Source organism: Arachis ipaensis, chromosome B1 (assembly GCF_059453495.1).
Source record: "Arachis ipaensis isolate K30076 ecotype BB chromosome B1, ASM5945349v1, whole genome shotgun sequence".
Classification (NCBI taxonomy): Eukaryota; Viridiplantae; Streptophyta; class Magnoliopsida; order Fabales; family Fabaceae; genus Arachis; species Arachis ipaensis.
The window spans coordinates 42659081-42673685 of NC_142436.1; the positions used below are offsets into that span (position 1 = coordinate 42659081).

Genomic DNA, 14605 nt, shown 5'->3' on the forward strand with positions numbered 1-14605 from the left:
CCCAAGGAAGTCCATTACATGTTAGTGAAAATTACAAAGCTCAAAGATCTGATCCTATTTTGAAGATTGGAGAAGATTTGTACTTGACTAAATTTGAATTTGTTTTGATTCCGTTTTGATTCTGTTTCTATTTGAATTAGGAAATTATCTTAATTACTTCTGATTAAGATAATATTTAGTTTTGAATTTGAATTTGAATTATTAGGAAACCTAGGATTTAAATAAGTGAGATAGCTCATAGAGAGAAGCAAGTCGTAGGGGGAGGATCTTCGGATACTGTCTCTCTCCTTCTTCCTTTCTTTGTTTTATTTTTCAATTTTTCATGAGTAACTAAACCTTTGTCAAAGGGTGAGGAGCTCTATTCATGTTTCGATGATTTATTAATCTAAATTTACATTTATTTGAAAGCTTTGCATTAATTTTTTTGTGATTGAATATTTCGTTCTTCATCAATAAAGGATTAGCAACATCGATAGGTGTGCTAATCCCGTTTTGGATTTGTTAATTGATTTGACAGAATAATTTTTCAAATCATTCTTGAAACTCTTTTACATAGCTTTTTAAATCAACTAGACATAGGAAATTTTGTAAGTGTGCAGTAATACATGATTTTTGATTATCCTTGTTTTGGATACGTGACATATAATTTGGATTAGGACAATTCTTGAAAATTGTGTTTTTCTCTTTGAGAAATTGAATCGGATTTTATGAACTTAGCCTCTTTGATTAATCAATTGACCAAGACATTGGTAGTTGGTTAATTAAAGAGAAACTGAGGAGTTAAGACATCGAAAATTAGTTACTTTAGATTCGTTATGAACAGAGATCTACAAACTTTAAAACTAAGTTAACAAAGTTAATTTTCCTAAGGACATGAATATCTTCGAAGCCCTAGACATTCACTACCATTGATTTCTCCAAATTCAACAAGCACTATCCGAAACATTTAGCACTCAAGCAACTCTAATTTCAAGCCTTTCAAGTTTCCAACAAGTCACAACAATTCTATATTCGAGGTTCTATTGATCTAATTAATAATTTAATTCGATATTTGCGTATTCAGTCCTTTAATGCTCGTGGGAACAATATACACTCACCATGGTATTACACTTTTTCAATGTAAATCGAATCAATTAGATTCGATTTACTACTGAACATATATAGTAAATCAAACTAACTAGATTTACTATATATGTGCTCAGGAGTAAATCAAACTAACTAGATTCGATTTCTATTGAAATAGCATATATAGTAAATCGAATGTAGTTGATTTGACTTATTATTGATATAACATATATAGTAAATCGAATCCAGTTGATTCGGTTTATATTGAAAAAACATAAATCGAATTTAGTTTATTCGATTTACGTAAAGTTACTTTGAGACATGCATATAAGCTAATTCGTTTTTGGACATTTGTGTAATATTGATTCTTATTTAATTTGTTTATGTGATTTACCCAAAAAATAGCTTTATAGATTAAATTTTGATGCAAATTTTTATAATTTAAATTATTAAAAAATATTTTTTTATTCTTGAAATTTAGTAATTTTTGTCAAGTAAATTTTAAATTTTTTTTATTGTAATTGACTATATTTTTTGAAAAATAAAAAATCTAAAAATTAAATTTTATTCCAAAATTTTTTTCCTTCTAAATATTTATTTAAATATTGACTCAAAAATTTAGATTTAATGGATAAGCCGTTTGTTCAATATAAAAATTTTTTTGTTGCTTAAAATAATTTAATATTTATTAGTTCTTTCTCTCTTTTCAAATAATTCAAAAGTTATTTTGTTGATAACATCTTTCAAATATTTTTTTGTCAGCAGTTGAGTTTTTCGATATCAAATTAGTAATTAATCCATTTAATTTATTATTGTGTAGACCCGTAGAGTGTATAGTTGTAAAAATTGGACCAACTCGAACAATCAAACCGAAAAACTGATGACCCGATCCCTTGGTCGGTCCGAAGGTGGCATTGGAGTATTGGACTGTGTAAGGAATAAAACCGGCAAGAACCAATTTGACCGGACGGGTTTGGTAAAAGCCAGTGAACCGGTAAGTTTGAGAAACTCGGACCAGTTCGGTATTTTAATTTTTCTTAAAACCCCCACGGCCCCACCCAAAACGACCTTGTTTGACGTTTTAATAATAATAAAAAAGAAAACCCTAGTCTAAACCCCACCCCACCCCAGCTATCTCACTTCTCTCTATTCCTAACGGCACACACACACACCAGAGAGCTGGCCGTTGGCCGCTGGGAGCTCACCTCGACATCACCGCCACCGCAAGATTCCCGGCGTCTCCGCCGTCGCCGCGCCTCTTTCCTCCGTCTGAGCTTGGCTTCTCGCGCGTCTCTCGCCTCTGCGTCTGGTCGAGCTGTGCTTCACTGCTTCTTGCACGTCAGCTCGTGTCCTCGCCATCACTGCACCCACCGTCCCGCCTCTCTCCTCCGTCTCTTCTCGGCTTCTCGCGTCTCGCCGCGCCTCTCTCCCTCGTCGCGTCTCTGCTAGAGTTGTGCTTCCTCCTTGCCGCGCCTCCCTCCGCCTATCCTCCTTCTCTGTGGGTGGTTGTTGCGGCTCGTCCCTCGTTGTCTGTGGTTGTTGCTGCCTGCACGCTGCCGTGCGTCATTGATTCTGCCGAGCGTCTCTGCTCGTTGGAAGACCACCGAAGGTTACTTATTTTTCTTGCTTACTTTTTTTTTTTGTTTTTAATCTGTTGTTCATAAAAAAAAATGTGATTTGGTTAATTTAGTTTTTAATGTGTTCAAAATGATTTAATTAGAAACAATTAGTTAATTTTGTGTGTGTTTGTGCTGATATCTTATGACGCAATGTATGTAATGTACTTGACTAATTTCTTGGTTATGAATTTATGACGAGACTTGAATTTGTTAATTTGTTGAATCGGAAGTTTGCTAATTACTAATTTAGTTATCCTTCTGGCTGCTGAATTTCTGTTGGTTTGCTAATTTTGAATTTGGAAAGAAAATGTTTGGAGATTGGTATTTAGTTATTTAGTTTTACTTTGCGGTTATGATATTATGATTCTGCTAATAAAAATAATAGGGATGCACCTTATTTTCAATTTTAATTTTGAGGGCCCTGAAATTACCATTGTTAGATTGATTGTTGATTGCCTCTAATTCATTGTTAATTGTTAACAGGCTCCATTGTTACAATGTGATTGTTAATTGCCTAATTGACTGTCAATGTGATAGTGTGATTAGAATTAGATAATAGACTCTATTAGAATTGATTGTTAATTGCTAATAGATGTTAGAATTGATTGTTAATTGCCTAATTGGTTAATTGTTAATAGGCTCCAGTGTGATTGTTAATTGCTTAATTGCAATTGATTGCTAATTGCCTAATTGATTTTCATTATTATTGTATCAAATTAAGATATTATTGTAGTATTGACTAATAATATGTCTATTTTCGTATTAGTTATTTTAGAAATTGAGACTTGATTGTTGTTAAATTGTTGGTGAAGATATATATATCAAAATTTAATTTTAAGTTTTTGACTGTTTTATATTTTTATTTAAGTAGGACCAGGTCAGTCAGTTCAACTCGTAACCCACCGGTTGAACCAGTGATCCAGTGACCCAATAGATTGATTGGTTCAATCATCGGTTCAGTTTTGACAACTATGATAGGGTAGCCCTTTCTGTCATACACGTGTTTCACTACTGCTTCTATTTTTTTTAAAAATATTTTCTTTATCTCAACGTATATTTTCTTTACCATTTATATATGCTATGCTGTGTAGGCAGGGACCTTCATTGTTTCCAAATTTGAATTTGATGCAATCAAGTGATAGCTGACACTCTACCTCTTGGTCTAGCACTGACACTATGTCTATCAAGTATAATCCAATTTCTGTTTTTGCCATTGATATTTTGCAAGCAAGTGTATTTATATTTATATTACTTTTTTATATTGTATCACAGGTTCTGCTTCTCATTACTTCAACTGTGGTACTTGGTAGGCAGACAACATGTGTCAAGCATTAATCCAATTGATGTCCTATTATTAAGATCTTAGATATTAGATATGATTGTGAGCAAGAGAGACTTCAACACTCTCTTCTCTCTCTCACGCTCTCTACTCCATCTCAAGTCCAAAATCATTCTCTCTTTCTCTTTACCGCAATCCTTCTCTACCTCTTCAGACAACACCCTTGAAGGTTTGGTCCATCCCGACGACCCCTTCTTACACCACACTTCGCCCCCAGCCCCCGATTTGTCACCTGACTACGCATTCCTCCGCACCACTCTCCTCAATTCAACCACTACTGTGCATTCTGACGACCCTTCCCACGATGCTATTTTGATGTCCGATGCCATCAGGAACACTAATGACAGCTTTGGTGCCCAAACGCAGAAACTTTTCAGGCAATTCAGGGGGAGATTAACTGAGGCTTTGGTGGTGCAGATGATGTGCAATGTGAGACACCCTGAATTGTGTGTCAAGTTTTTCTTGTGGGCGGGGAGACAAATAGGGTACACCCACACCCCTGCGGTATATGATGCGCTCCTCGATGTGTTGGGCTGCAATGGCAGTGGTAGAGTGCCCGAGAAGTTTTTGCGGGAAATAAGGGATGATGATAAGGAGCTGCTTCAAAAGCTGCTCAATTTTTTTATTCGGAAGTGTTGCCGGAACGGGCTGTACAATGCAGCGTTGGAGGAGCTCGGCAGGCTTAAGGATTTTGGGTACAAGCCTTCTCCAACCACTTACAGTGCTTTGATTCAGGTTTTCCTTGGTGCTGGTAAATTGGACAGTGCTTATTTGGTTCACAAGGAGATGGAGAGTTATGGGTATGGTATGGATGGGTACACTCTCAGCTGTTTTGCGTATTCTCTCTGCAGAGCAGGGAGGTATAGGGATGCTCTCAATTTGATTGCAAAGGTAGGTTATGTGCCCGATACGGTATTTTACAATAGGATGGTTTCTGGTTTGTGTGAAGCTTCACTTTTTGAAGAAGCTATGGATATCTTAAACCGAATGCGTTCTAGTTCTTGTATTCCGAATGTTGTGACCTATAGGATCTTGCTTTCTGGTTGCTTGAGGAAAGGGCAGCTGGGGAGGTGTAAGAGAATTCTTAGTATGATGATTACTGAAGGATGTTATCCAAATCGTGAGATATTTAATTTTCTTGTACATGCTTATTGTAAATCAGGGGATTACTTTTATGCCTACAAGTTGTTTAAGAAAATGGTAAAATGTGGGTGCCAGCCAGGGTATCTACTTTATAATATATTGATTGGTAGTATATGTGGCAATGTGGAGCTGCCTATCTCGGATGTGCTGGAAATAGCTGAGAAAGCTTATGATGAGATGCTTGATTCAGGGGTTGTATTGAATAAGGTCAATGTAGGCAACTTTGCTCGGTGTCTTTGTGGGGCTGGAAAGTTTGATAAAGCCTTTAAGATAATATGTGAAATGATGAGCAAGGGTTTTGTTCCAGATGATAGTACATATTCTAAAGTGATTCATTTTCTATGTAATGCCTCCAAGGTAGAGAAGGCTTTTCTTTTGTTTGAAGAAATGAAAAGGAATGGCATTGTTCCCAGTGTTTACACCTATACTATTTTGATTGATAGCTTTTGCAAAGCTGGTCTCATCCAACAAGCTCGCAAATGGTATGATGAAATGTTAAGGGATGGTTGCAAGCCTAATGTGGTGACGTATACTGCACTTATTCATGCATACCTGAAGGCAAGAAAGTTGTTCGATGCAAATAAACTATTCGAGGTGATGGTACTTGAAGGTTGCAAGCCAAATATTGTTACATATACAGCTTTGATAGATGGTCATTGTAAAGCTGGGCAGATTGAAAAAGCTTGCCAGATTTTTGCCAGAATGCAAGGTGACATAGAAATCTCTGATATGGACATGTATTTCAAGTTGGATGATGATAACAACACTGAAGAACCAAATGTTATTACATATGGGGCTTTGGTGGATGGTTTATGCAAAACAAGCAGGGTTAAACAAGCCCGTGAATTGTTGGATACTATGTGGGCACATGGGTGTGAACCGAACCAGACAGTCTATGATGCTCTTATAGATGGGTTCTGCAAGGCAGGAAAGCTTGAGGATGCGCAGGAGGTGTTTGCAAAAATGTTGGAGCGTGGATACAGTCCCAGTCTATACACCTACAGCTCTTTAATTGATTGTCTGTTTAAAGACAAACGATTGGATCTTGTTTTGAAAGTTTTGTCCAGGATGCTAGAGAATTCGATTGCTCCTAATGTAGTTATTTACACAGAGATGATTGATGGGCTCTGTAAAGTTGGAAAGGCTGATGAAGCCCACAAGCTAATGCTTAAGATGGAAGAAAAGGGTTGTAATCCCAATGTTGTTACTTACACTGCAATGATTGATGGCTTTGGGAAATTAGGAAAAATTGAACAGTGCTTTGAGCTATTGAGAGATATGTGCTCAAAGGGTTGTGCTCCAAACTTTATTACCTATAGAGTATTGATTAATCATTGTTGTTCCACTGGCCTCTTTGATGAGGCACACAGACTATTAGATGAAATGAAACAAACATATTGGCCTAGGCATATATCAAGCCATCGTAAAATTATTGAAGGTATTAACCGAGAGTTCATAGCCTCAATAGGGCTTTTAAATGAGCTGGTTGAGGATGAATCAATCCCTGTTGATTCTTTGTATAAAATTTTGATTCATAACTACATCAAGGCTGGAAGATTGGAAGTTGCAGTGAATCTGCTTGAAGAGATTTCGTCATCTCCAAGCATTGCAATGGCCTGCAAGTATTTGTATACTTCTTTAATTGAGAGTCTTTCACAAGCAAGTAAGGTTGATAAAGCCTTCGAGCTGTACGCGAGCATGATAAGTAAGAATGTTGTTCCAGAGCTTAGCACATTAGTCGACCTCATCAAAGGCCTTACTCGGGTTGATAAGTGGCAAGAAGCACTACAATTATCAGACAGCATATGCCAAATGGTTTGTGACACTAGCTCTCTCCGGCTTCTTGAATTACAAAACAATATTAGAATCCTTTTTCCACAGCATTTTTGTGAGTTATTGAAAAAATCTGTTAACATTAAGCACTTCTCTGTCCATTCAGTAACAGAGATATGCTTCAAAACTATGTATAGCAAAATCTGCTGTGAATATGTCATTTGATTCATTGTTTTGGCAGATTTGTTCTGATAAGTTTTGGCATTTTATCATTGCAGGATATCTATTGGGTCCATGAAGAGGGAACCAGTGTAAATTAAATGATGATGCACAAATTGAATGTAATAGAAGAAAGTGAGTGAACAGAAGGAGGATAAAGAATGGTCAAGCTGGTGCAGGTTTAGCAGCTTTAGAACCATAATTGATTGGGGAACCCGCAGATCCATTTGCAACTCCTTCAGAAATATTGCTGGAATGGTATTTCTTTCCTGTATTTCATGCAAGCGATCACTCTCTTAATCTCTAATCGTTTGTGAGGCCTTTCATTCATTATTGGTCTTAATTTACAGATGTTATTTTTGCAGTTGATGCAATATCAGCAGCAATTATGCAAGCAAAATCAGGTCTCGGAGTAATATTAAGATTCTCTTCAGTGCCAATTAATCTGCAAGGTTCGATATCTTGAAAGGAGATATTAGAACACAAGTTTTGAAGAATCATTAACCCCATGCATATATTGCTCGGCATTGATTCAGCTTTATTTCTTTATTCTTTCTGTGGATGCTCCACAGTTTTCCCTTTATTCTTTTGCCATGGCTCTTGCTACTAGTTTTGCATAAGGCTTAACATATTAGAGGGTGTTTGCCTATAATAATCTTTAATTTTTTGAGGTGGTGTCCATGCCTGTGTTATCCTATGATAAGTACTTACTGAGTTTTGTTTATCTTTATGTGCTCCATCTTTCCAAGTATGGGTTTGTTGGTGGTGATTGCAACAAATGATGGTCTTGTGCTCATGTAATTTTTTGCATGGTCTTGTGCTCATGTAATATTAACAGTTACTATATTGGTTCATCTGTAATTTTTTGCATGGTCTTGTGCTCATGGTTCCCAGAATAACGGCAACTCTGAAAACAAATGTTTGCCAGGTTCACTTCCTTTTTATGTGATGAACCCAGCAGTATTCTTATATGAATTGGCTATTTACTTTTGCTTCATGATTTATGAGAAGCAGCTGGTTTAGTTATAGTTTCAAACCGTGAGCTTACTTTATTCTTGGTCAGAATCTATATTTGTGTTGTGTGCATCTGTTTTTAGCTATAAGTTCCAACATTTGCAACTGAGTGATAGTTGGCAAACTAAATCACTTTATTTTTTTAAGTAGATTTCTCACCCTGTTTCTCACTTGATTTATGCAGGTTTATTAGTTTATCAGCTTAATGAGTTTGAAAACAATTTATTGATGAGATTCATCTAAGAGGTATGAATATCAAATTTGTGCTTCTGGTGGCAGCCTATATCAAAATTTGTTTACTTCAATTTATTATCTTACATAATTTGAAACAATGATGGCGTTAGGAGTGCTTTCTAGCCATAATTAAGTTTATTGAATTTATTGGATGCTTTGAGTTCATAATTCCAGCTGCAGTTCTGGTTGATTTTAGACTTTTCATGTAATTCAGGGTAATTTATATTTATATTATATTTAGACATGAGTACATAACCCTACTTTGTTGAAATTTGGGTTTTAAATCCACCAAAAACTGGTTGTAGTTATATAAAAAGATTAAAATTGCTATTATATTTACCATCCAACAACAACAACAATAAAGCCTTGTCCCACTAGGTGGGGTCGGCTACATGAATCATTATATTTACCATCCACCAAAAAAAAAAAGATTGCTATTAAGACAACCCAAAACACTTGATTAAGAAATCAAAGCATCTGTCTTAACCAATTATTCTTTGCTGTATTCATCTTCTTACTTAGTCATGCAATAAAGTCTCCCAAGTTGCAGTTCTTTCTATGCTGTATTCATCTTCTAAGTTGATCTTCAATAAACTCTCCCAAATTGCAGTTATAAACTTCACAATCAAGCTCTTATAAAGTGTGGAGGTTGTAAAATGAGAAAGTGATTGTCTAATGACTCCTGAATCAATATAGTGGGGTTTACAGACAATGGAAGTTATAAATTCAATAGTGATCAAATTTCCTTCTTCCCACTTTATCAATTTCTTCATTTTAGAGATCTTTCTCCAAACTTCACAACAAACATTTACGCACTTTGAAATATTTGGGTTTTCACGAACATAGATTTAGGTTGTGCATGCTTTAATTGTTACTAGTGGTAATGATGGTATTGTTTCCAACATGCACACTAACACTAGAGCCCTCCAATGTTCTATCTTCATGCACTGCCATTTTACAAGAAAGCACTTTTCCTTTTTCCTTTTCTTACTTTGGCATGTAATCTTCTTTCTCATTGACAAAGAAAAAGAATAATTTCAAACGAAGAAGAGCATGATGATGATGATCAAGGTGATCATGAGCCTTCAAGGTTGCTACTATTGCAATGCCTCCTAAAACGGTAGGCCATTCTAAATAACATAGCAAAAGACAGCAATGAAGCATGCCATGCCAATTAGAAGGAAGAGAACCTAAAAAGCTTAGTCTCAAGCCTATCTATCCCTTGCTTTGCACCTTTTGAGATGCAAGCACTTCTCTAAGTTTTAGGATAGCGGTTGACATGTGAATTGCAAGGGGAGAGTTCTTTGGGAAGCCCTACGACATTCAAATCTTGTATAAATATGTATTTAAAGAAGGCTCGTTAATGTTGATATTTTGGACAAATTAGTATAGTGTACAATTCTCAGGTTTAATAAGTACTTACAAAATTCTCACAAGGTCAGACACTATCATGTTTGTTGGGTTGAGATTGCAACTAAAATTTCAGTTCCGGGACTCAATTTCGGTCCCTTCAATATTTTCAAAAAGTGAGGACACATGGACTGAAATTTTTGGGGACAGAGACTGAAATTTAAATAACAATTTCAGCTTAAAATACCCTTAGTCCAAATTGTTAATTCCAAGTTTACCCATTTTGCAAAATAAAATTCGGGCACATATATCATCTTCTCACACCAGAAGCTTCCAAGCATCGAAGATTCCTAGGTTGAGCTTCTGCCACATCGCCGTCGTCAGGATCACCTCCTCCTTCACGTCACCATCGCAGCCAGCGTAGTTAGGTGAGTCGTCGTCACAATTAGAAGTTCGTATTCGACGCAAGACGAGCATCAACTGCCTCCACTTGGAGCCTCTGTCTTGTTGTCGCCGCGAGGAACACAACATAAATTTCGCCGTCGTAGCCACCGTGAGCTGGGTGAGTCGCCGTTGTATATGTTCTTTTCCACTGTGTTCTCATCTCGTTTTTTGCAATCGCAGGACCAGCCCGCCAGGACTCTGCCGTCTCACCGCCGCCAAGACAACCACCTCCTCGTCATCGTTAGCTTGCCACCGTGACCTAGGTTAGTTGCCCTGATCTTAATTTGTGTCCTGATTGCATAATATATGACTGATTTGTTCATTGAACTTTTAGTTTTTCATAGATAAGTAGTGTTAAATATTAATGTATGAACTGAATTCCTGAAATTTTGTCCAAATTTTTTCGAGTTTAATAACTTCGAGATGAAGGTTATATTGCAATTTTGTGTTACTGAGACCATCTCTGCTTGTACTAATGTAGCTGTAGAAATTTGTGAATTGAATTCTTTTTGTATTGTATGAATTGAATCTTTGAGACCATCCCTGCTTGCACTAATTTAATCTGTGCCTGAGACCGAATTTATAATTGCTAATTGTTACAAGCATGAATGAGAGGAAGTTTGCTTATTTATTTATTTATTTTCTGTTTAGACTTGAATTTAGAGGGACTTCCTAAACAAATATTTTATCTTGCTTGTTATCCTTTTTTTTTTGTCTCCAACGAATCTTTTCCCTAAAGGATCACTTGGAGACAATAGTTAATGAATAATGACAAAGACTCAAAAAGTCCAAGGTCTTTTGGCTAAAAATATAAAAAGAAATATCAAGGTCTTTGTCATTTCCTTAATATAAGCATATAGAGTGGGGTTAGGGAGATAGATTAGATTGTGGAATGAAATTTCCAGGAAAGACAAATAGGGAGCTTATTCTTTTCCCATTTTTAAATAAAAAATATCATTTAAACACTCTAAGACACATGCTCCAGAGATATGACTTACTATATGCTTTTTAATTTATTTTGTTTTAGTTATTTTATATGTATCATTGCTCCTTTTCTTTATTATTTATTTTTTAAGCAAAGAATTGTATAATTTATTTCCTAATGAATTTTGGCATGCTTTGAAATTTGAATTAATTTTGGTGAGCAAGGGACATAATGTCAATACAGAGTTATTTATTCCATGCCTTGCACGTTAATTTCATTTCAATTTCATGAAATCAGTTGGAATTATTTTGAAGTTGGAAAATTACAGTTATTCTTTGCGCATATAAGTTTTTTATTTTCTTTTAAATACACAAACATTTGATAGTTGAATATGAAAGGTTGTAGCATATGAGCATATCATGTTTGGAAAATACTGCACTTAGTAGTCACATAGATGTGAGGGAGAGGTTTTACGAAATGAGTATCACAATTTGTAAGTGCATTCTGTGTATGCAAGCTGTAGAAATTTGTGCACTACATCTACATAACCTGCTCCTGAATATTAAATTAGTTTTGATGTAGATTAAATTGAATATTTATGCTTTTTTGATTGAAATGATTATTTTGTTAGGAAGGAACGGAGCGTTCGGAAATTGTAAAACAATGTTGATTTTTATCAAATGATGAGATTGAGGTATAATAATTTGATGTTGTTCTTTGTTCTTACATTATTTGTGTACTTTAAGAATAGAATTAGTGGGCAACTGTCCTTAGGCAGAAGGATAAATAGTAGAATAGACGTGATGCATTGGGACGTATAAAAGCACTCGCTATCATGTTAGAGAATGGGCTTAAGGAGCAGTGTACCTCGCAACTACTAGGAGTATTTTAATAGGAAGCATTCTTCTACTAGGAATGTCATAGAACGATGCTTTGGTTTATTTAAGAAGAGATGGTCAATTTTAAGAAGTTCTAGTTTTTATTCTCTAAAGACACAGTCATCATAATTGCTTGTTATCTATTGCAAAATTTTATTCGGAAGAACATGGATATGAATCCGGAAGAGCAAACTAGCCTTGGATGAATTTTCGCCTATCGGATAGGAAGCACCGGACAAGATGATTGATGTGGTTGAAAATACAAATGAGTGGACGCAATGACATGACAACATTGCAATTGAGATGTACGAAGAGTGGCAAACAAGTCGTACGGAATAGGAATAACTTATAGGCCCGGTTTGAATCTCCTTGTTTAATTTGGCATGACACTTGTGATGTAATAGCTTAATTTGTATTTGTAAGACTATCCATTGTACGGTTAAACTCATTGTTATTGAAATTTATAAATGGTTATCGTAAGAGTTGTTTGTAAGACTTTCTAAAGTATTAATATGACTTACTATTCGTTGTTTGATGTTATTTGAGGTGATGTTTGATTTTATTGGATTGTACAACTTATTCATGTTACACGTCTTAGGTGAGAATGGACAAAACTCATGTGGACTGATGAAGAAACTAAAGCATTTGTTGGTTTCATGGAGGAGTGTGTTGTTGACGGTTTGAAAGTTGATTGTGGACAATTCAGACTATGGACTTTTGAAAAATTAGCCTTAACGATGTTGGAGGCCTTCCCAACTTATACGCTAACAGTTAAGCATTGCAAGAATAAGCATAAGCGACTCAAGGAGAAGTATCAATATGTCTCTGAGGATGGCTTGCAATGGATTTGGATGAAATTCTGATAAACAGTGTGTAGATGTTGACGATAGAGATGTTCTTGATGCGTGTATAAAGGTTGTTAACAAAATTACTTAAAATTAATTGATTTGTCACTTCAGAATATGTATATTAACTTTTGTAAGTTTTATGGCAGACACACTCGACCAAATTCTATACTCCTGGTCAGCCATTCTCTTTGTTCCACACGACTGGAGGGTATATCCAGAAAGGATGAGTCACAGGTGTAGGTGCAGTCGATTGTTTTGATGCACAGGAGCAAGTTTATGAGGAGGAAGAAAATCATAATCTAGATGTGGATGGTTTTGGAATGTCAGCAAATCCGAGTTTTGATGAGGACAAGGAGCAGTTTCATACTCTATGCTGGTGCAATTAGTGAAAGGCATTTGAGATGGAAGCAGAAGTAAAATAATATTCCAGAGAGGATAGTTGAACAGGTGCAGTTTTCGATTGCTGTCGAGAAAAAGTATGTCCAAATACTTGCTAATGCTATTTCTTGTTTGAATTGTCCACAATTAGCTTTCAGATTATCAACAACATACTCCTCCATGAAACTAAGAAATGCTTTAGTTTCTTTATTAGTCCACATGTGTTTGTCCATTCTCAGCTAAGTGTAACATGAATAAGTTGTATAATCCAATAATATCAAACATCACCTCTTACAATAGAAGACAAACAAATAACATCAAACAACAAAATAGTAAGTCATTAATATTTTAGAAAGTCTTATAAAAAACTCTTACAATAATCATTTATAAATTTCAATGACAATGACTTTAGACCGAATCGCTTGGAATTTAAAATTTTCTCAAAATGCTTGAAGTAGGGTTTGAATCCCTCTCCTCAATAAAATAGATGCCATTCACAACAACCAGGCTATCATTTTGCTTGTTAATATATATCTAAATTATAATATATAGAGATATCTTTTATCAAATAATTTACTTTTATTTAATTTATTTTAATTTTAGTTATAAATTCACTTATTCTTAAATTAATTATATTTTTATTTAACTATAATTATAAATTTATTTTTTCATAATTATATAATATCTATTAATATTATTTTTTAATAAATACTTGTAGTATATAATAGTATAATAGATATAAACTGATTAATAAATTATTAAAATTTAAAAATAATAGTTATTTTAATATAAAAACAAAATAAAAATATTTATGATAGAGTAAAATTAATAAAATACTTATTATTTTTGTTCTATATTGTTTTAGAATAGTTAGATATTCTTAAAATATTAGTGAAAATATGTATTTTAAATTTTAATTTTAAACTTTTACTATTTCTATTTTTTATTTACATAAGATTGGGTCAACAGGTTCAACCAGTAACCCGTCAGTTGAACTACTGACCAAGTGACCCAGTAACCTGATCGGTTTGATCACCAGTCCGGTTCTAACAACTATGAGTTAAGTTATTACATCACAAGTGTCATGCCAAATTAAATAAGGATATTCAAGCCGGGCCTACAAGTTATTCCTATTCCGTACAACTAGTTTGCCACTCTTTCAACATCTCAATTACAATGTTGTCACGCCATTGTGTCCACTTATTTGTATTTTCAACCACATTAATTAACTCATCTGGTGCTTCCTTTTTGATAGGTAGAAATTCATCTAAAAGGCTTGTTTGCTCTTCTGAATCTATATCCATATTCTTCCGAAAACAATTTTGCAATAGAAACAAACAATTATGATCTGACTTTGTGTTTTTAGAGGATAAAAA

The 14605-nt window shown here is 34.8% G+C and overlaps 1 protein-coding gene across 16 annotated transcripts; it reads left to right on the top strand.

The window, feature by feature from the left end:
- Positions 1 to 2182: 2182 nt before the first annotated feature.
- On the top strand, positions 2183 to 13506 carry LOC107629310 (Tetratricopeptide repeat (TPR)-like superfamily protein). 16 transcript variants are annotated; one of them, XM_088501387.1, is made up of 10 exons: positions 2185 to 2674; positions 3556 to 3663; positions 3776 to 3871; positions 3957 to 6981; positions 7218 to 7416; positions 7524 to 7610; positions 8357 to 8418; positions 10381 to 10463; positions 12602 to 12918; positions 12998 to 13506. In XM_088501387.1, the coding sequence occupies exons 4-5, from the start codon at positions 4060 to 4062 to the stop codon at positions 7257 to 7259; spliced, it is 2964 nt and encodes a 987-aa protein (XP_088357513.1). In that variant the 5' UTR covers positions 2185 to 2674; positions 3556 to 3663; positions 3776 to 3871; positions 3957 to 4059; the 3' UTR covers positions 7260 to 7416; positions 7524 to 7610; positions 8357 to 8418; positions 10381 to 10463; positions 12602 to 12918; positions 12998 to 13506. The 16 variants fall into 16 exon arrangements, with proteins under 16 accessions (XP_088357502.1, XP_088357504.1, XP_088357500.1 ...); XM_088501376.1 differs by lacking the exons at positions 12602 to 12918; positions 12998 to 13506 and adding exons at positions 11757 to 11819; positions 12168 to 12483 and having other exon boundaries at positions 2183 to 2674; positions 8357 to 10463; XM_088501378.1 differs by lacking the exons at positions 12602 to 12918; positions 12998 to 13506 and adding exons at positions 11761 to 11819; positions 12168 to 12483 and having other exon boundaries at positions 2183 to 2674; positions 8357 to 10463.
- Positions 13507 to 14605: the final 1099 nt, after the last annotated feature.